This window comes from Schistocerca piceifrons, unplaced genomic scaffold, assembly GCF_021461385.2.
Source record: "Schistocerca piceifrons isolate TAMUIC-IGC-003096 unplaced genomic scaffold, iqSchPice1.1 HiC_scaffold_726, whole genome shotgun sequence".
Lineage (NCBI taxonomy): Eukaryota > Metazoa > Arthropoda > Insecta > Orthoptera > Acrididae > Schistocerca > Schistocerca piceifrons.
The window spans coordinates 43129-65541 of NW_025728977.1; the positions used below are offsets into that span (position 1 = coordinate 43129).

General features: G+C 40.4%; 1 protein-coding gene across 1 annotated transcript in view; it reads left to right on the top strand.

Moving 5' to 3' along the window:
- The window catches only part of LOC124770032 (trans-1,2-dihydrobenzene-1,2-diol dehydrogenase-like), a gene marked incomplete at its 5' end in the record, with an annotated part of 105538 nt that overhangs the window by 40438 nt on the left and 42687 nt on the right, over positions 1-22413 (top strand). Inside the window, 1 exon segment of the mRNA XM_047249170.1 lies at positions 5308-5599. Within this exon segment, the coding sequence (XP_047105126.1) occupies positions 5308-5599 (292 nt within the window).

Genomic DNA, 22413 nt, shown 5'->3' on the forward strand with positions numbered 1-22413 from the left:
TTTTTTTATGACCAAGAGACAACAACTAGGTAGCAGATACGGCCCAATTACACAGTCCCCAACAACACAAACCCACACATTAAAGAAGAACTGCACTTGTTGAGTGCTAGTAACTGTGACGTGGGTTATCCTCACTCCAAACATGCGAATTGTGCATGTTGAAGACTCAGTCACGCCTGAACGTTGCTTCGTCGGTAAACAACACAGAGGATGGAAATGTAGGATGCATTTCACACTGTTCCAGGTACCACTGCGCAAAGTGTGCTCTGGGTGGATAATCAACTGGTTCCAGGTTGTGGACACGCTGTAAGTGAAATGGATGTAACAATTGCCCTCGAAGGACTGTTCTTACATTCGTCTGATTCGTCCCCATGTTACGTGCAATTGCACGAATGCTGATTGAAGGATCCCGCTCCACATGCTGCAAGACAGCTTCCTCAACTTGCAGCATTGTTGCCGTGTGAAGGCGTCCCTGTCCAGTTAATCTGCTAAATGATCTGGTCTTACCCAGATGTTGGTACACAGCAGCGAAGGTCGTATGATGCGGGTTACGGCGATTAGGATATTGTTGTTGATAAACCCGCTGTGCAGCTCGTCCGTTGTGGTGCGCTATGTAGTACGCACCAACCATACCAGTGTACACACTCCAGGTGTATCATTCCATTAGTAAACAGAGACAATGCACTACTACACTGGTGGACAGCAGTTGCCTACAACTGAAGAGCGTTAATACGCCCTGTAACAACTGAAGATCGTAATACAGCCTCTAGCAACTGCAGAGTGTAATACAGCCTCCACCAGTTTAAATGATCCTCATAGGAAAAAATGACATTAGGGAAAAATATTTGTTTTGATGTCCCCTACAACCTCCCAGAGTTTGTCGGTTTAAATACTTTTCACCCTGTAGATAGTTTACAGAGAAGGCATTTAGCAATGTTTTACAGGATGTCTTATTCCACCCAAAACTAACAAAACTGTGATTTTTCCAATTGATTGTTGAATAATTGAAGTCTCCAATGATGATACAGTGTTAGTTGGGAACTTGCATACAAGCAAACTGAGGTTTTCTCTAAATTTTTTGGTTACATTAGTAGTCGAGTCTGGTGGGCAATAGAAGGATCCAGTTAGCATTTAATGCCCATCCCTGATACTGAGATTTGCTCAGTCTTGCATGCAGCTTCAATTTCTATTTCTGTGTATTTGAGTTTCTCGTCTACTGCAACAAATACCCACTCCCATTTCCCAATATCCTCCCATTTCAATATACGCTTAAACTTTTTCCCAGCAGTCTCACTGCTATCAATTTCAGGTTTCAACCAGCTTTCTGTACCTAGTATTATATGAGCTTCACTGATTTTCAGGAGGACTTCAAACTCTGACATTTTGTTGTGCATGTGGGCAGCATTCTTTTGGGTCTTACACTTATACTTGTGGGTCTCATACAGCTGTCTTTAGAGGGACTGGGTGGAGAGCCACTTAATCTAAAAAGCCCTTGTGTGCACCCCACAAACATTGTAAGGTACCTGGGTAGCAGCCTCTGATGTGTAGTGCACACCTGACCCAATTGCAGGACCCTACAAGTCTCAACCCTATGGTGCAAATCCAGGAAGTCACAGCGTAACTTTTCACAGAACCTTCGAATTCTGTGTTTCATTCCTTCCCGTTGACTAAGAACCAGGGGCCAAGATCAGTTCTGGGGACAGTGCTGCAAATTGTATGCTTTGTGGGAACTCTGTGCATAAGGCTGGTCTTCTCACCCTTCTTTGCCAGTCACTGGAATGACCTCGGAGCCCATACGACAGACATTGTTTGTTCCAATGTGTGTCATGATCTGCAGTTTGGTTGCACCCTGTTCCTTCATTGGATCTTCAGTAGTGTCTTCAACATGTTGAATGAGGCCTCCAGGCATATACACTGAGTGCATCTGATGTTCTTTTCTGTCCCTTCTTACCATTATTTGCTGTACACGTGAACTGCTGACGATTAATAGACCCCTACCCTTTTGCATTTGTGTCCTCTTAACACTAGACTAAACAGATTTCCCTAAAACATGTGAAGAGAGTCCCACTGGTTTAGTTTCAATGAAGTACAGCACCTTGAACTTGTTGGTTAGGGGGATTGGTATAATACCCGGAGTTCTCCCTGGTCCCTGTCTGCCTTGTACAGGATGCCTACATCTACCATCAATATGCTACTCGCAGTCAAGTGGACAACTAATGTCAGATCCTGTTCTTCCTCGAGAGGAGACAGAATTCACAGGAGACAATAGTACAAAGGTACCGCTATCACAGGTACACGACTCTTGGGAGCTCTTCTAACACACTGATTCACAGCAGTTGGCAATCATTTGACAGTAGTCATAGTGATTCCCATCTGCTTACGAATGTCAACCAACTCATCCCGTGTTCGAGAGCAGCATTCTCGGTGGGACTGCTTTGTTGTTGTTGCTGTGTATTACAGGCCAGTGAACAAATAACATTAAACTAAGCCAGCTGACTATTTGTAATCCGCTGAGCTAGAAAGTTACTTATAAGAATTGAAGCTAGTATTCTCAACTATATTTCCATTAAGGCAACATAGAACCCTTTGGTAAAATTTACTGGTTTCCTAAACCTTTTTGAGATTAATTATAGTCAGTCTTCTCCGTTGCTTCCCTTTTTTCTCTCTTATTTTGTACATTTTCATTCTCAGTATTCTTCCACTTCGATTCTTCTTCTGTTTTCTCTTGACCATGTATACTATCTCGCTGCATGGCCTTTGTTAACCTAAATATTGTTTCTTTATCATAATCAATGTCATTATACTCACCAACATTATAATCATAATTATCTGAGACCTCATCCCATTTAATCACTATACAGGGCTATTACAAATGATTGAAGCGGTTTCATAAATTCACTGTAGCTCCATTCATTGACATATGGTCACGACACACTGCAGACACGTAGAAAAACTCATAAAGTTTTGTTCGGCTGAAGCCGCACTTCAGGTTTCTGCCGCCAGAGCGCTTGAGAGCGCAGTGAGACAAAATGGCGACAGGAGCCGAGAAAGCGTATGTCGAGCTTGAAATGCACTCACATCAGTCAGTCATAACAGTGCAACAACACTTCAGGATGAAGTTCAACAAAGATCCACCAACTGCTAACTCCATTCGGCGATGGTATGCGCAGTTTAAAGCTTCCGGATGCCTCTGTAAGGGGAAATCAACGGGTCGGCCTGCAGTGAGCGAAGAAACGGTTGAACGCGTGCAGGCAAGTTTCACGCGTAGCCCGCAGAAGTCGACGAATAAAGCAAGCAGGGAGCTAAACGTACCACAGCTGATGGTTTGGAAAATCTTACGGAAAAGGCTAAAGCAGAAGCCTTACCGTTTACACTTGCTACAAGCCCTGACACCTGGTGACAAAGTCAAACGCTTTGAATTTTCGGCGCGGTTGCAACAGCTCATGGAAGGGGATGCGTTCAGTGCGAAACTTGTTTTCAGTGATGAAGCAACATTTTTTCTTAATGGTGAAGTGAACAGACACAATGTGCGAATCTGGGCGGTAGAGAATCCTCACGCATTCGTGCAGCAAATTCGCAATTCACCAAAAGTTAACGTGTTTTGTGCAATCTGACAGTTTAAAGTTTACGGCCCCTTTTTCTTATGCGAAAAAAACGTTGCAGGACACATGTATCTGGACATGCTGGAAAATTGGCTCATGCCACGACTAGAGACCGACTTCATCTTTCAACAGGATGGTGCTTCACCGCACTTCCATCATGATGTTCGGCATTTCTTAAACAGCAGATTGGACAACCGATGGATCGGTCGTGGTGGAGATCATGATCAGCAATTCATGTCATGGCCTCCATGCTCTCCCGACTTAACCCCATGCGATTTCTTTCTGTGGGGTTATGTGAAAGATTCAGTGTTTAAACCGCCTCTACCAAGAAACGTGCCAGAACTGCGAGCTTGCATCAACGATGCTTTCGAACTCATTGATGGGGACATGCTGCACCGAGTGTGGGAGGAACTTGATTATCTGCTTGATGTCTGCCAAATCACTAAAGGGGCACATATCGAACATTTGTGAATGCCCAAAAAAACTTTTTGAGTTTTTGTATGTGTGTGCAAAGCATTGTGAAAATATCTCAAATAATAAAGTTATTGTAGAGCTGTGAAATCGCTTCAATCATTTGTAATAGCCCTGTACTTTTTGCCCTTCTTATCCCTTGTCCTTCATATGGTTTTCTCTTTTTCTGTCACTTATATAGAAATTCTAGAGGAAACACAAAAATTGATTCAGCGATTGAACCACAAATTGCCCAGTTATGTTGTCTGAAATATTTCATAGATTTAGTTTGCCAATACCTTTGTCTTTCAATTCCATGCTTACCTGATGTGAAAGTGGTAGATAGTTTAACTGTCTGAAGTTGTTTAGATACCTAAAATGTAAATATGAGGGTTGGAACTTAAATAGTGACAGCTATTTATTCACGACCGATACAAAAGTTTTACAAGTTTGCACCTGTTACTGTCCTTCAAAGTAGTCACCAGAATTGTGTAGAACCCATTGCCAGTGATGTGGTAGGCATAGTATACCGTTAGCAGAGCCTGTTCTGTTGATGGCATGAATGGCACAGTCTAAAGTTATAGTGATTCTCGTGTACGACTGTGATGATGTTATCCTAATGCATTACATTCCTCTGCGGCAGACCTCAGTGCACAGTATTACTGTTCGTTTTTGGAGCATCCCCTGGGACCAGCTTTGCAAAACAAGCTGCAACACTTTCTGCACAACCCACCCATCATTTTGCATGACTACGTGCGGGCGCATACAGCGCAAGCTGTGGCTGCTCTGTTCAGTCGATGGGCCTGGGAAGTACTGTACCATCCACCATATTCCCGGACTCAAGTTCTTGTGACTTTGGTTTGATTCCGAAGATGAAGGAACCATTTGATGGCATTTGCTTCAGAACTGTTTCAGAGATTCGACAGGCAGTAGACCGCTCCATTCGCACCGTCAACAGAACAGGCTCTGCTAATGGTATACTACGCCTTCCACATTGTTGGCAACGGGTTCTACCCAACACTGGTGATTACTTTGAAGGACAGTAACAGGTGCAAACATGTAACTCTAACTCTTTTGTTTCAGTTGTGAATAATTAGTTGCCACTATTTAAGTTCCAACCCTCGTACACTGCTTGGAAAGGCAAGTGAGAGATTGAAGTCCCAGTCCGGCACAGAAGTTTAACACATCACTATTGCTTTATCATAAAATTATTTGTGTTTTTGATTGTTTTTAAGCAATTATCATATTTTTGCAGATGTTGTATACATTGGAGCTGTCCATCCGCAGCATCTTCCTATTGGAAAGATGATGTTGAATAATGGGAAGCCTATACTCTGTGAAAAGCCATTGACTATGAATTTGAAAGAAACAACTGAACTGATTTCATTAGCGAGGGAGAAAGGATTGTTTTTGATGGAAGCAATTTGGTCTCGTTGTTTTCCTGCATATGACATGCTGAGAAGGGAAATGGAAGCAGGGAATCTGGGTGAAATTGTCCAGGTTATTGTTAATTTTGGCTTTCCAATAGAAAGTGTGGACCGCATGAGGTAAGATGTATTATGTTTTTGTTCTTACCTCTCTTGAAGCAATATTACTAAATGAAAAAAGCAGTTTTCTTTTGTAAGAATATAATATCATTCATTTTTTAATCCATACTAATATTGTAAATGCAAAAGTAACCCTATCTGTTATGCTCTCATGACCATCCCACTGAACCAATTTTCATAAAATTTGGTATGGAGGCAGCTTGAATGCTGAGGAAGAACATAGGCTATTTTAGAAAGTATCTAGTACAATATAGTTATTGATTTGAAGAGTATAACATTCAATATGGAACAACAATTACTCTTTAAAAGAGTTATTTACTCTTTGATTTTTGAACTTCATATTTGTGAAAATCTTTGTATTGTTTGATATGTTCTACATAATACAGTTCAACTTAATGAATACAATTTTTATACAATTCCGCTTGTTTAATCCACACTAACATCAGTCACAAACCCCATCACATTTTTGCCACTGGGAGTCATGTGCCTCTGTTTAAATTTGCATGAACACCTTGTGGTTATGTGGTTAGCACTGAGGCTTCATGATCATGGGTTCTAGGGTTCTGTGCCCAGCCAGGTTGGTGTTTTTTTTCGCTGGTAGAGAACATTGTCCTCATCATCATTTTACCATCATTGACATGCAAGTCGCTGAAGTGGCGTCAAAAGACTTGTGCCAAGCTTTTGAACATCCCAGTTGGCGTCTCCTGGGCAGTAAAGCCCTATGAACATTTCATTTCATTTTACTGATTCCGGGCACAGCTGTGGCTAATAGCCAGAATACAATTCTTGTACGATCCTCAATATGTTGAATCCAAGCAAATCCATACTTGCACATTACTTATAAATGTGAAAGTAACTCTCTCTGTAACATTTTCACAACTAAACTACTGAACCGATATCCATGTAATTTGGTGTCAAATAGCTTGAACTCTGATGAAGGAGATAGGCTATTTTACAAAGTGTGTTGTACAAGATATTTATTCATTTGAAGAATATTATGCAAATTAAGGGAAAATGTTTACTTTTTGAAAAAGCTATTTGCTCTCTCACTTTTGAACTTAATTATATGTGTGAAAATGCTGTTATTGGTTGGTATGTTCTACAGGATATGATTCACTGTAATCAATACAATGCTTATTCACTTCTCAGTGGTTTAATTAATATGTCTATACTAATACCAGTATTAGTAATTGTGAAAGTAAATCACTCTGTTACGTTTTCATGACTCTCTGCTGAACCAATCCTGATGGTATTGTGGTATGGAGGTAGCCTAAACCCTGAGGAAGACCGTAGGCTGCTGTAGAAAGTTGTATCTTTTTGAGTATTATTAACATTTTTAAATATGTTGTACATGAGTGGCATGCAGACGATGCTGGCATGGTGGTTGGCAACTCTAAGTGTGTATAGATTATTCCATGACAGTGAAAATTCAGTGTTGTTATGTGCATGGTTTATGATATTGAGTTCCTACACCACCTAGCATAGCTAGAGAGTTTTGATTGAGATACAAAAATAAAATTGCATGATAAACCTGAGGACCATATTTAAAACTATCACTGTAAGCCTCTCCAACATAAGTCTGATTTAGTGCATAGTTCTAAGAGAGCTCAAGCTGCAAAAATTACTCAAATGCATCAAACCTCAGAGCAATCTCATGTCTGCCAGAACTTGGATGCAGACTGTCGGGCAGCCCTAAAAGCTACAGAGACATCAGAACAGTCACAAGCCCATCGCATTTTAGACACTGAGCACCATGCATGTCTCAAAGTTTCCAAGATGCTTGCAGATGACGTCAGTGTCATTTAAAGGCTCTACAACAAACAGAGTCATATATTTACATGTGGAATTTGGGAGAATTTTGGGGAGCAAAACAATTGAAAAACATTCATTATGTACTTACCTACCGGCACTGCATAAGTTTTTTATGTATACATCTCTACACCACTATATACACAGAAACTGTAAAATTACTAGCTTGCTTACCATCACTCATCACAACAACATTACTGATATGTGAGCAAAACAGTGGGTAACAGCTAGTTATCTTACATAGTATGTCATTGTTGTAATTAATTATGGGACAGAATAGCTGGCTAGTACTTACGTTCAGGAGGTGAAATGTTTGGTATTGCTGACAGACACAGATAAAAGTATAAGTGATGACGCTAGCGTAGCTTTTGGAAAGCTGTCAGTTCCTTTCTTTGGGAGAGGAGAGGTGTCAGATGGGAAAGCTTAAATGTAGGGGCAGGTCATTTGGAACAAAGGAAAAGAGGGACACACCAGTAGTGAGAATGAGGGTGGGTGGTGCCCTCACACTCTCCTGATCATCTTGGGACAGAAGCTGCCCCAGTGCTTGCCAGTGTACCGTCTCTGACCTGTTACTCTCTATGATGCCTCCCCTTTCATCTTTGTCTACACTTATCCCCACTACAGGTGGGACCCCAACATTCTGAAGTCCAAGGACCTGTACTTAGTTTTTTATCTTTCCAAACCTATATACCTGTCTCCTTCTGGAGGAAGAAACTCATAGTTCTGGAAGCTATTTCTGCTAGTGTCATCACTTTTATTTTTATACATTTCTATTGGCAGTACTAAACATTTTGCCTTCTGAATATGAGTACTGTGCAGAAATTCTGTTTCCTAATTTATTAGCAATCTTGACTGAATTTTCTTTGATAACATGAATAAATGAATTGTGTCAATTTGTTATCTTTACCCTTTGCCAAGAGTGTATTTCTCATGACACCCTATCATTTACCCTTAGGAGGCTTTCTAATGACTTTAAACAAAAACATAACAACTCAGTAGTTAGTAACATATTATTTTGGCACCTCAACAGAGTAGTATTTGAAACACCAAATGTAATGGTACACACCTACAATTTTGGAGACTGCAGTCAAATTTTTACTCATAAATTATTCAAAGAATTTTACTTTGCAAAGTCAGTATATACAGTAGGTGATATTCACTATAGGAATTATTGAGGATTATCTTGATGAGAGTGGAATATCTTTTTTACTTTCTGACAGTTTGTATTAGTAACAATTAGCAGGCATTGGAAGGTGGGTGAAGACAGCAAAATGTCATGAAGATGTCTGCAGTTGCATTGGCCAGTGCAGATGAGGCACGGCTCAACCTCATGCAGTAAACATTCCCATCTGAGGCCAAGCTGATGCGGCAGACTGGCACGACCAGGTTGAGTGCATGTCAGACTGGTAGCCTGCCTGAGCCGTGGCAGATGAGAGGAGTGTAGACGTCCAGGGAGTGTAACCCAGTCAGGCATATAAGGCAGTATGCCCAGTGGTTCGGTGCCCAGGAGGGCATCAGTTTGACCTTGGGCCCATCAGTGTTGCAGCTGGATCCCCTGGCAGACAGTTCTGTCAAAGTAACATTGGATCAGTAACAACCTCACAACAGAAGCTGACACTGCAATGGACACTGACTGGCCAATTTGTTGATTTGGTGATCAACCTGTCCAGAAAGCCAGTATTTATATGCACTTAATTGGGTTTGTTGTGGTGCTCCTCTCTCATATGTCACATATTCTGCTTGCAGAAGCATGCCCGGTCTCGATAACTAACCAGGCACTGATCAGCAGGTGGGTGGCAGCACCCAGCGGATGCTGTGGTGTAATGCTGCACTAGCAAATATCATATTACTGCATTGAGTCCTCTTGGCTAAGCCTGTGCCATTACACTCTTTTCCTCTTCAAAGAATTTGACTCTCCAAACTCACTCTCTGTTGCTGTATCTGGAACTAGTTAATTTTCCAAAGTTCATTGCGGGCACATTCAGTTAGTCTGTGCCTCAAAGTACCTGTAGTTCTTCTATGATACCTTAACAGCTAAGCATCTTTCTTATGGATGCCAACACTTTTACTATAAAGCATGCAGGTAGGAGGTTGGTGGGGGCAAGATCTGTGCAGTTATGTGCCTCAGATAATAATAAGCAGTGACTGTCACTAGTAAAATTGTGGGTGTGACTGAAATCCTTCACATGGAGTACCTGTTATATTCCTTAACACTGTTGTAAATGCCCAAACAGTAGCCCAGTAGAAGTCTGACAATTATGAGCAGCTAGCATTCACTCTACAGGTGCGAGAAGGGTCGAATCTGTGGTAGCATCAGGTAACTCACATTTTCTCTACGTATAATTTCATATGGAAGGTTGGGCAGGGAGAGTAAGGAATATGTGGTGTTTCATGATGTAATGGTAGCAGGCAGCCAGAAGGATGAACCAGAGGTGTCACAATGGGTGCCATTTCTTAGCAGATCCTAGCTGTGGAGCTATAATTGTCATGAATTACTTAAGCAGCCCTGGTCACAGCCTGTGCAAATGGCAACTACCGGGTCTGCTACTGAAAAGAGCCAGTGTGACTCTACACTTTGCAAACATTCATTTCGGCCTGTAATCACTTACCAGGGACATTCATATGCAGGTTTCTCCAAGCAGGATACATTGAGCTCACATTACCCTGGAACTGTATGTACCAGCATTGTAGGGCATCTGTGACCCTCTCTGCCCGACACTGCAGCTGTTCCGAAGCAGATAGTAACTGTTGAGTGTGACCAGTTATACATCGCTCTCCCTCTGCTGTTCAGACTTCATCATCATTTTTGAGAACAGGATCTGTAGCCTTGAAGTTAGATGCCCAACACTGGCATACATTAACACACCCATTTGCACTCGGTGGCAACCTGCTGTCTGTTACCAGTTTGTACTACGGCACCTCACTATTACTTTGACAGGTACACACTTTACCAAATAATAATCATATTGCCTAAACCCATACTTAAATACAGTAAAATGCTTCCTTCATGCTCATTTGTAAGTCTTGAATAAATGTAGCACATTTTATGATTTTAATTGCAGTTCCTGTTGATGTACACAACCCATCAGACACACACACAGACGTTCCCAGTTATAAAAAGAGGAGGTAAAATTGACATACCTATTGAGGGAGAGGAAATTGTCAGTTAACTTTGTAGGCCACATTGTGAACTTAGGGCATACAGATAACTCATTCCTCTTGTCAGATTCTACCTTTCTTCATGCCCATCTTCCTCCCACCTTAGGAGGAAGCCACTGGTAATTGAGGCAGGGTTTCTGGAGCACCATCAGATAGTGAGACACATCTCATGAATATCACTGAGATATGAATCTGCAGTTGTAAATTTACATTGGCCAGAGGTGCCATATCAATTACCTGGTAAGGTCCACTGGTATCACATAATACATTTCTTTGTCTTTCATTTCAGAAGATAGTGATTGGTCAACATTAACCATTGTCCAACATGGTACTTGGGCAGCTTGGGCTTCTCTTTTAGTGCCCTTTCCTGCAACTCCAAGTCTTTTGTATCCATGCTTTTAACCTGGCGCAAATGCCCTTCAAACACTCAGCAAAATTATGCACTGCTGGTACATATTTCCCAGGGGTAGTTCACATAGTTCAAAACAATCTCATGCAGTTATTGTCCAGTACTTTGGTGTGCACCTTTGAGTTATAAACTGCTACTACATATGGCAGTAGAGCGTCCCAGTCACTATGATGACTATTCATATAACAATTCAACCTTTACGTCTATGGTTCTACACGCTTGTCCTGTTGGACTGTGGGTGTAATGTTTTCATCTGTAACATACAAATTCATAAAAGTATCCTCAACTGTTTGTTTAACTCTGACACAATGTGTTTACTATGATTATTTATAACAGTCTCCAGTGTCCCAAACTTTAAAATCCAGTGGTTCATCATTGCTTGAGCTACTGTCTTCGCCTGCTGTGGTCGTGGCTAAATAATGTAAAAAGTTAAGACACCTCGATCCTCACCTGTCTCTGTGCACATACCAAACATCTGGAATGATATGTAAATAAAACAGTTCTCTGTCAGCCAATTATTTGGTTTTATGTGGCAAAATAAATAAGCAACTGTTATGGTGCTGTCCTTTGTGGGCAAAATATTCATCTGGAATGGTCTTTTGGTCTCAGGCAACCTCTGTAAGACAATTTGTTTATGACTTAGCTCAGCCCTCTGTGTACAGAGTGTGCAGTTTTTCACATATTGTTCTACGTGTATCTTTTGTGTTTACCAGCAGTAATTTTCTGCAACATGTCACTCATTAGTATGGCAACCCCAATGCCCTGTTAAAATGAAGTCATTGGCCTGCTTCATCACTTCGTCACTAAACTCTCAACACAACTGTAATCCACCAGCACTTTGTTTCTACAACACTTCATCATCAGCACAGAACTGGGCTTGCACTGTAAATTGTAGACATTCTTTGTCAGTAGTCTGAGCTGTCCATGGCTCATCTGCAGAAATACCAACATATTCCAGCATGAGTGCCTTACAACTTAATCTGTCGGCATTGTCATGTGTTTTCCATGAGTGGAATACTACTTCAGTATCAAATTTATTAAGCCATGAAACATATTGTGTTTGGCAGCTAGTCAGATTCCTGAGACCCATCAATCATTTTTACTCTGTGTATCCAGTATGACTTTGAGACAACTACCATATAGGCAGCATGTGATATCATGAATCAGGCAGAGCATCTCCTTCTCTATAGTCGAGTAATTTTTTTTTTCCATTTTATTTAGCTGCCACGAAGTATAGGCTTTTGGGTACTCTGCTCATGTACAAGGCAATTATAATTAATCTACATCTACATCTACATCTACATTGATACTCCGCAAGCCACCCAACGGTGTGTGGCGGAGGGCACTTTACGTGCCACTGTCATTACCTCCCTTTCCTGTTCCAGTCGCGTATGGTTCGCGGGAAGAACGACTGTCTGAAAGCCTCCGTGCGCGCTCTAATCTCTCTAATTTTACATTCGTGATCTCCTCGGGAAGTATAAGTAGGGGGAAGCAATATATTCGATACCTCATCCAGAAACGCACCCTCTCGAAACCTGGCGAGCAAGCTACACCGCGATGCAGAGCGCCTCTCTTGCAGAGTCTGCCACTTGAGTTTATTAAACATCTCCGTAACGCTATCACGGTTACCAAATAACCCAGTGACGAAACGCGCCGCTCTTCTTTGGATCTTCTCTATCTCCTCCGTCAACCCGACCTGGTACGGATCCCACACTGATGAGCAATACTCAAGTATAGGTCGAACGAGTGTTTTGTAAGCCATCTCCTTTGTTGATGGACTACATTTTCTAAGCACTCTCCCAATGAATCTCAACCTGGTACCCGCCTTACCAACAATTAGTTTTATATGATCATTCCACTTCAAATCGTTCCGTACGCATACTCCCAGATATTTTACAGAAGTAACTGCTACCAGTGTTTGTTCCGCTATCATATAATCATACAATAAAGGATCCTTCTTTCTATGTATTCGCAATACATTACATTTGTCTATGTTAAGGGTCAGTTGCCACTCCCTGCACCAAGTGCCTATCCGCTGCAGATCTTCCTGTATTTCGCTACAATTTTCTAATGCAGCAACTTCTCTGTATACTACAGCATCATCCGCGAAAAGCCGCATGGAACTTCCGACACTATCTACTAAGTCATTTATATATATTGTGAAAAGCAATGGTCCCATAACACTCCCCTGTGGCACGCCAGAGGTTACTTTAACGTCTGTAGACGTCTCTCCATTGATAACAACATGCTGTGTTCTGTTTGCTAAAAACTCTTCAATCCAGCCACACAGCTGGTCTGATATTCCGTAGGCTCTTACTTTGTTTATCAGGCGACAGTGCGGAACTGTATCGAACGCCTTCCGGAAGTCAAGAAAAATAGCATCTACCTGGGAGCCTGTATCTAATATTTTCTGGGTCTCATGAACAAATAAGGCGAGTTGGGTTTCAGTTGGGTTGGATCGGTTTCAGTTTCAAAACAAAAAAAGAACCATTGCTTACAATGGTGTCAAACTTGAAAGGAATGTTATCGAAGAAGGGGAAAACATTGCTGTGTGGGGTGGCCGCGCAGTCAGAGGTGCCATGTCACGGAGTGCGTGGCCCCTCCCACCGGAGGTTCAAATCCTTGCTCGGGCATGGGTGTGTGTGTTGTTCTTAGCATAAGTAGTGTGTAAGTGTAAGGACTGATGACCTCAGCAGTTTGGTCCATTAGTAATTCACACACATTGAACATTTTGAGAAAACATTATGGAAACAAAACAACATTTAACAAAAATTTTACCAATAGATGGCACTGTAAGTGGTGGAACAATCAAACTAAAAGACATGTTCCTCAGTCCGAAATACTGTCTCAATGTAGGATCATTCACTGCTAGTAACGCTGTTTTACAAGAACAATGACTGTGCGCCAGTGGCTTTTTAGGAGTTACAGACACTCAAGGATATGAAAAAAGATGTAGAGAAGGGGAATTGCCTGAATGTTCGACATGCCTATGAGCATGGTGCATAAAATTCTATCCTGTATTGCTATTCATATAAAATTACCGCGTCCAGGAGTTGCTTCATGCTGACCCCGCCAGCAGGACAAACATTTTTCATGCTTGCATGGATGTGGGCAATGAATGGTCATGGAACATTCTGTGGACAGGAGAAGTCCACATGCATCTCCAAGGATAAGTTAGTACATAGAATTGCAGAACTTGAGCACTGAAAAATCCACTCGAAAATCAACTGGTACCATTTCATTCTGAAAAGGCAACTGTGTGATTCAGATAGATAGCATCATGTATTATAGAGGACGTATTTTTTGAGGAGACAGGACTTATGGGTCCTGTTACCTGTACCATCACTGGCAAGCACTTTGAGAGTCTTTTGCACACCATCATTCCAAACCTTCAACAGTGTGGATAGGTGGATAGGATCTTTTTTTATGTGAGATGGCAATCCTCCACACATTGCACAGCCAACGAACCAGTTGTTGTAGAGACTTTTTGGAAATGGTAGACTTATTAGCCATCATTTCCATACAGCGTGGCTGTCCAGATCCCCTGACCTTAATCTCTGTAACTGCTGATGTGAGGTTGTTGAAAAGCTGTTGCGTCCAGTGCTCCAATTGTAAACGTAGATGAATTGAGGACATACATTGGGCAACACTTTCTTAATGTGACCACTGAGACACACTGATCTGTTATTGAAAATTCTGTTTCTCGATTTCAAATTGTGGCAGGAAACAGTGGGCAGCATATTGAACATGTCTTGTGCTGATCTCATTTGTGCTTTTTATGAAGTTTGTGACCTCAGGATGATTAAAAGCCAATTTTTCCCGTCCATTGTGATATGACCTTGCCTTAATGGATGAGCTTACCTAACTAATAGTGCGACAGCTGTTGAATGTTGAGTGCCCATTATGCACTTTGTACAGTATGGTTAGTTTAATGTGCCACATGCACCATAGTCAATGTATTGCAATTCATCACTCACTTGCAACTGAACCCATTTATTTTATGATTTGTGCTGTGCCATCTAGTGGGAAAATTTTCTTTAAATTTTCTGTTTCCCTAACCTTTCCCCCTTATTTGATAATATTATATTTCCAGACTGAACATGCATCCTAAGGCATGGCTGCTGGCATCATGAGATTAGTATAAACAATTTTTGATAATCTCGATAAGCAAGGCAACAGGTCTTTCTAATTCTCGAAGGCACACTCACAATCTGGAATCTACTGAAACTTTACTGACCTTTTTAACAGATGTGCAAGGTACCTTGCTACAACTGCAGAACTTAGACACAAACTTCCTATAATGATAAGTCAATCTGAAAAAGTAGTTCTTTTTCCCATGTAGTAGTGGGGAATTCCTGCACATCTTGTGTAAACCAGGGATATGTTTGCACACCGTCCTGGCTGATAACAAGGTCCAAATAGCGAATTTATTTCAATGCAAAATGACAACCTTCTGAAATAAGTGTTGGTCGTGCTGGTCGCAACTGATTGAAGATGTCCCATAACCATACAAGATGTTTCTGAATGTCTTTAGACAATACGACAATATTGTTAGTTACACCATGCAATGTTTTGGTTTTTGGCCATGTAATACCCCATCCACTAGACATCGGAATCTTGCCAGAGTGTTCTTCAACCTGAGTGGCATGGGATGGTACTAGGAAATAGTAGTTAGATCTGTCCTCCAGCATTACCTACAACTAATGGTACCCACTCTGCAAATCAATAGGTGTACAATGACATTGTCCAAGGTTTCCACTATGTTTCGCACAGCATTTGCATCTGTGATCGTATGGCAGTTCCAATATTGATAGTCACAACAGTGTCTATAAAGCCCTACGTCATCTGAACTCATTTCTGGTACTGTGCAAGATGGCCAATCAGTCTGTCAATATTTCAGAATTTATGCAAAATTGTATTTCTGAGTGTGTTTTACATTAAGTCTTTTAAGTGCACTCCTACTGCAACTTCATCAGTGCCCATGCCAGCCCAGTCCATCCTTCACTACTGAAGCACTTCATTGAAGTAAAAGCTGATGCAGGTAGCGATCATGGCATCCTCTCCAGTATCTCTGCAGAATAAACCGGTGAATCACGTGTGTGATTACTGAAGAATTCCGGAGGGCAGTTGCTTCTCTCTCGTCTGTGGTAAGCGTCACCCAAAGCAGATATTCTTCTGATTGAGTCTTCGTACAGAGCAGATGGTGTAAGGAGTGCTGCAATATTTGATGTTATGACATAGCGATATTGTACACCTTACTGTTATGACTTCCTTCCACAGTGTGTGGTTCTTAAGAGGATACAGGAGCGAGGAACAGATGCCGTTCATGAACCGAGAATTCACAGTTAGTTAGTTAGTTACATGTTCCATGGATCATTTCACACAACAGATCATAATGATGTGGACTGACTCATTGTACATTGACACTGCAGATGAATTTGTACATATGGTTTCATTCTGAACATTTCTACTTTTTTTCCCAAAAAGAAAAAAAGATATGCTGATGTGAGCTAGTTATTCCTACCCACCACCTTTTACACGTTACAGTAATAGAAATTCGTCTATGGCATAGAAGGAGTTGTCAAGGAGATACTTTCTCAGTTTGTTATCAAATTTTAGTTTGCTGTCTGTCAGACATTGTATATCACTGGGGAAGTAATCAAAATTTTTTGTGCTGCATTGTACACCCCTTTCTGTGCTGAAGACAACCTTATGAATGTCATTCACTCTCCTTATACTGTAATTGTATATATCATTGTTCCTTTTCAACTGTAGTTGATTATTTACAACAAACTTCATGAAGAAATAAATATGCTGTGAAGCTGTAGTCAGAATGCCCAACACCTTAAACAGATGTGTATAAGATGATCTTGGGTGAGCACCGTGTATTATTCTTACAACACCTTTTTGTACAATGAAGACTTACTTTCTTGAAGATGAGTTACCCCAGAACATTATTCCATATGACACTGAATGAAAATACACAAAATATGTCAACTTACTGATCTTTTACATATATGAGGAACAGTAGTGGACCTAAGATTGAACCTTGGGGAATCCCATACGTGAATTCTCCCCAGTCAGAATTATGTCCCTGAACTATATTGCTTGAATTACTAAGTACAACTTTCTGCATTCTTTTCGTTTGATACGACATTATCCATTGCTTGGTTGTACCATCTATTCCGTAAAACATCAGTTAATTTAGTAGAATGCCATGATTGCCTCAGAGAGCTCACAGGAGATAGCAACTGGCACTATTTTATTATTTAATACTTGTAAAATGTGGCGAGTGAACATTTACATGGCGTTCTCAGTACAGCAAACCTTTTGAAACCACAACTGCCATTTGCTAAGGATACTATTGTTACTAAGGTGAGATACTATTATAGAATACATCACCTTCTCAAAAATTTTTGAGAAAGATGTCAGCAGTGATACAGGGTGGTAGTTATTGATATCTCTCTCTCCTATCACCTTGCTCAAAGACGGGTTTAATAATGGCATATTTCAGTCTCTGCAAAAATGCTTTGTGTTAGTGATGTGTTACTTGTTTCAGGCAAGACTTTGCTTATTACATAGGAGCAAATTTTTAGTATTCTATTGGAAACCCCATCAAAACCACATGAGCTTTTATTCGTGAGAGAATGTATAATTTTCTTAATTTAAGAAGGAGATTTTTGTGATACGAGGGTCTCTCCAAAAGAAATGCACACTGTTTTTGTAAAAATACAGTTTTTTATTCTGCATGCGTGAAAGTGTGTAGATACATCCTTTCCACTTGTTTTCAAACTTAGTTCAATCTGTTCCTATGAGTGGCACCGTCACAGCATGTTTTCAAGATGGCTGCTACACTTGACGTTCGTCAGAAGCAACGTGCTGTCATAGAATTACTGTGCTGTGTAAACGAGAGATTGGGAAACATCCACAAGAGGTTGAAAAAGGTGTATGGAGATGCTGCTGTCGATCGCAGTACAGTTAGTCGGCGGGCAAGCAGGTTACGTGATTAAAGCGGACACGGCAACATTGAGGATTGTCCTCGCAGCAGCAGGCCTCGTACTCCACACACTCCAGACAATGTGCAGAGAGTTAACGAATTGGTGACTGCTGACAGATGCATCACAGCGAACGAATTGTCACGCTACGTTGGGATAGGAGAAGGAAGTGTTTGCAGAATACTGAAAGTGTTGGCGTTAAAAAAGGTTTGTGCCAAGTGGGTTCCCAGGATGTTGACAGTGGCTCACAAAGAAACAAGAAAACCGGTATGCAGCAAACTTTTGGAATAGTACAAGAATAGTGGAGATGAATTTCTTGGAAGAATTGTGACAGGTGATGAAACATGGCTCCATCATTTTTCACCAGAGACGAAGAGGCAATCAATGGAGTGGCATCATGCAAATTCACCCAAGAAAAAAAATTCAAAACCACGACTTCTTCTGGAAAAGTTATGGCTACGGTGTTTTTCGATTCCGAAGGACTCTTACTTGTGGACATCATGCCAAGTGGAACCACCATAAATTCTAATGCATATGTGACGACACTGAAAAAACTTCAAGCTCGAATGAGTCGTGTTCAATCACATCGGCAAAAGCAGGATGTTCTGCTGTTGCATGGCAATGCATGGCCACATGTCAGTCAAAAAACCATGAAAGCGATCACAAAACTCAGATGGACAACACTGAAACACCCGCCTTACAGTCCTGACCTGGTCCATGTGACTATCATCCCTTTGGGAAACTGAAAGACACTCTTCGTGGAACAAGGTTTGAAGATGATGACTCCCTTGTGCATGCTTCCAAACATTGGCTCGAACAGGTTGGTCCAGAATTTTACCATGCGGGTATACAGGTGCTGGTTCCAAGATGGCGTAAGGGAGTTGAGAGGGATGGAGATTATGTGGAGAAATGAAAATATTGTTCCTAAAGGATGTATCTACACACTGTAAAACTTTCAAACATGTAGAATAAAAGATGGATTAAAAAAAAAAAGTGTGCATTTCTTTTGGAGTGACCCTCGTACATTCATATGACTGAATTTTATGAAAGTTACATTTTCATCATACTGCTGTGATTTTGCTTTTGAACTGTTTGTCCATATGATTTCTATTGTATTTAAGAAATGATTATGAACACTTTCCCAACTGATGACACCACAGTGGTGTCATGCACAAAATAGCGGTCAACAGCCGGTGACACCACAGTGGTGTCGTGAGCATAGTATCACACAGTGGCCGGTGACAGCACTTTAGTATCTTTTTCATTCTGTTGGTGTTTTGTTCAGGTAACAGTAAGTTACACACGTTAACAAGGTTTTTGTTTTTATAAGTACTTGTGCACTTTCATCATCGCAGACAAAAGAGACGATAAGATTATTTACAATGAATGTGCAGAAGTCTTCATCTTGTCTGACGTTCTGGATGACTTGGCCGATTGGGACGAAGACATTGGATGTAAAAAAAATGAAAGTGAAGCAGAATCGTCGAAAGATAGTGAAATATGTCCAAGAAGAATTCGGCGAATGCTACGCTTGCCAATTGATTCAGATGAATCAGATGAAGAAGGCAGACTATGATTTACTAAGGACCAATAATAAATTTGAAAGATCTCAGGATCCACACATATTTCCCAAAGATACACAGAGCATCATGGATATCGTAGAATTATATATTGGGAACGATCTATTTGAATATATTAGCAATGAAACCAACAAGTGTAACAGTCAAAATTGCAATAGGAGGAAACTGGATTTAGAAAATGCCAAATTTGTCGACATTACGGGAAACTGGATTTAAAAAATGCCAAATTTGTCGACATTATGGGATCCGAACTTAGAAAATGGTTTGGGCTTGCTATCCTTGTGGAAACTGTAAAAGAAATGAGGATCGATGATTGCTGGTCAACGAATCTGTTGTTAGACACACCGATATTTCGCAAAACGATGTCCCGCAACTGATTCAGATAAATATTATCACTTTTACATTTTTTCGACAACAACATTAAACCGAATAATGCTGACCAACTTTTCAAAGTGCAATTTGTAACTGATTATTTTTCCAAAAAGTTTAAAGAAACATTTAATCTAAGTCAAAACATCTCAACTGATGAAGGAATGATACCGTGGCATGGACAGTTAAATTTTAAAGTTAACAATCCGTCAAGAGTTACGAAATATGGCATACTCATTCAGATGCTGTGTGATTCGAGTACATGATACATTTCCTCATTCGAGATATATTCTGGTGCTGGACTACCTTTAGCAAAAACAGTGATGGAACTATAGACACCTTCTTGTGGAAAGTGGTATCACTTCTACATGGATAAGTATTATAACAGTGTAGAACTTGCAGAGAAGGTACTTGAAAAGAAAATTCGAGTTTGTGGAACAATACGGCAAAATAGAGAATTTCTAGAAAAATTAAAGCTCGCAAAAGTCAATGTGTTTGAAGCTTGTCAACAACAGAAAGGTGACAAGCGGCCGGCGACAAGCCAAGTAATCCGAATTAATGCTGCTGGTGCCAAGCGAATAAATTTGTACGAGTCGTGTGAACGGCAAAGTGTTAAATGCATTTACTACCTGTGACTCATAATTTATAGTCCTTCCATTAAGTTCAATAGTGATGTTGTGTTCTGTGGGTGGTTGTCCTGTGTCTTGTTTCACTTCATTCCATATAGCCTTCAGTCTGTTGTCAGAAGTACTGATTTCTGACATTATGTGCACTTTCCTTGATTTTTTTAATAATCTTTCTTATTAATTTTGAGTAGTTTTTGCATTGTGCAACTACTGCAGGATCCCTACTTGTTCTTGTCAAGAGATACATTTTCATTTTCCTTTCACAAGATACTTTAATCCCTCTAGTGATCCGCAATCTTTTACGTGGCTATTTAGTGTCCTTTCCAATTAGCTTATGAAGAAAGCTATTAATTTAGAGTTAGCTATAAAGATATTCATTTATTCTACATCTAATATCAAATAGTAAAAGTAATACATAATTTTATTGCTGAAGTTGCAGTGCAGGTTATTAACAGTAGATTTTAATGTAGAAATATTTACAGATACAAAAATTTTATAAATCTGTCACTCTTCAATACAATGTCTGCTCAGAAGATGATGAGGCCTAGCTGCTATGAAAGTCTGTAAAAGTTATCCAAATGGCAAACGCACAAAATGGGATCAGTGCGTGAATGTTCAGATGTAATTACACCCATCACTGGAGCTCTGGAGAGGGGATACTCGCATCTCATTGGCCACTGTGTAACTGCTAGTGAACGTATTTGAAAGTGCGACCAACCAGATTGTGGCTGATACTGCGCTTACTTATTGCTGGATTCTGAAATTTTCTAAGTCAAGCATGCCTTGTCGCTGGGGGGAGTATTGTCTTGCCATGTAGCATCAACAATGCTATAAAGCTCATCTGATCTGATATTTGGTAAGCTCATATTTTTTTCACTAAACAGCAATATGTGACTGCGTCAAATACCTTCCCAAAGTCGAGAAACATGGCATCAATCTGAACACTGTTGTGCTATGAATCTAACAGATGGACAGTGCGAGTTGAGTTTTGCAAGATCTCTGTTTGCAGAATCTGTGGTGATTTTTATAGAGTAGATTTTTGTTTTCCAAAAAGTCATAATTATTGAGAACAAAACATGTTCCATAATTTTGTAATAGACTGACATGAATGATACAGGCCTATAATTATGTGCATCTGGCTTATGACCCTTCTTGAAAACAGTCGCTGGGTACCCTTCATTGCGTCAATGATCTGCGATAAACTGCTGCTGGAAGGGGGGCAAGTTCTTACGAATAATCTTAAGTGTTTCTCATCTGGCCCTGATGCCTTTCCATCACTAAGTGATTGTAGTTGCTTTTGTGTTCCACAATCAGTTATAAAGAGAGCAATGAGAGAAGTACTCAATGAATTTGAGAGAAAAAGTTTAATACCCAATACGAGTAAAAACCCTGAGAGGTTTTATATATATACCATATACCAATATACAATATACCATACCATATACCAATATATACCATTTCAACATTTGTATGATGATTGAAATGAGGGATAGTGTTACAGTCTTCCACAGTGAAACAATTTTGGAAGACCGAATTCAGTATTTCTGTCATTTTCCATTGTAGTGCTGGTATGCTCATTGAATGAATGGCTGGTATGCTCATTGAATGAATGGGAGGTTTCAGACTACTTGCTGATTTTACATAAGACCAAAACCTCTTAGGGGTTTTACTCGTATCGGGTATTAAAATTTTTCTTTCAAATTGATTGAGTGCTTCTCTCATTGCTCTCTTTATGCTCATTTTTGTGTCATTCAGCTTTTATTTGTCAGATAGGTTTTGACTTCTCTTGAATCTGTGATGAAGGTCTTTTTGTGTATGTAGCTGTTCTGTAATACATCGATTAAACCGCAGTACGTCTTTCCCATCC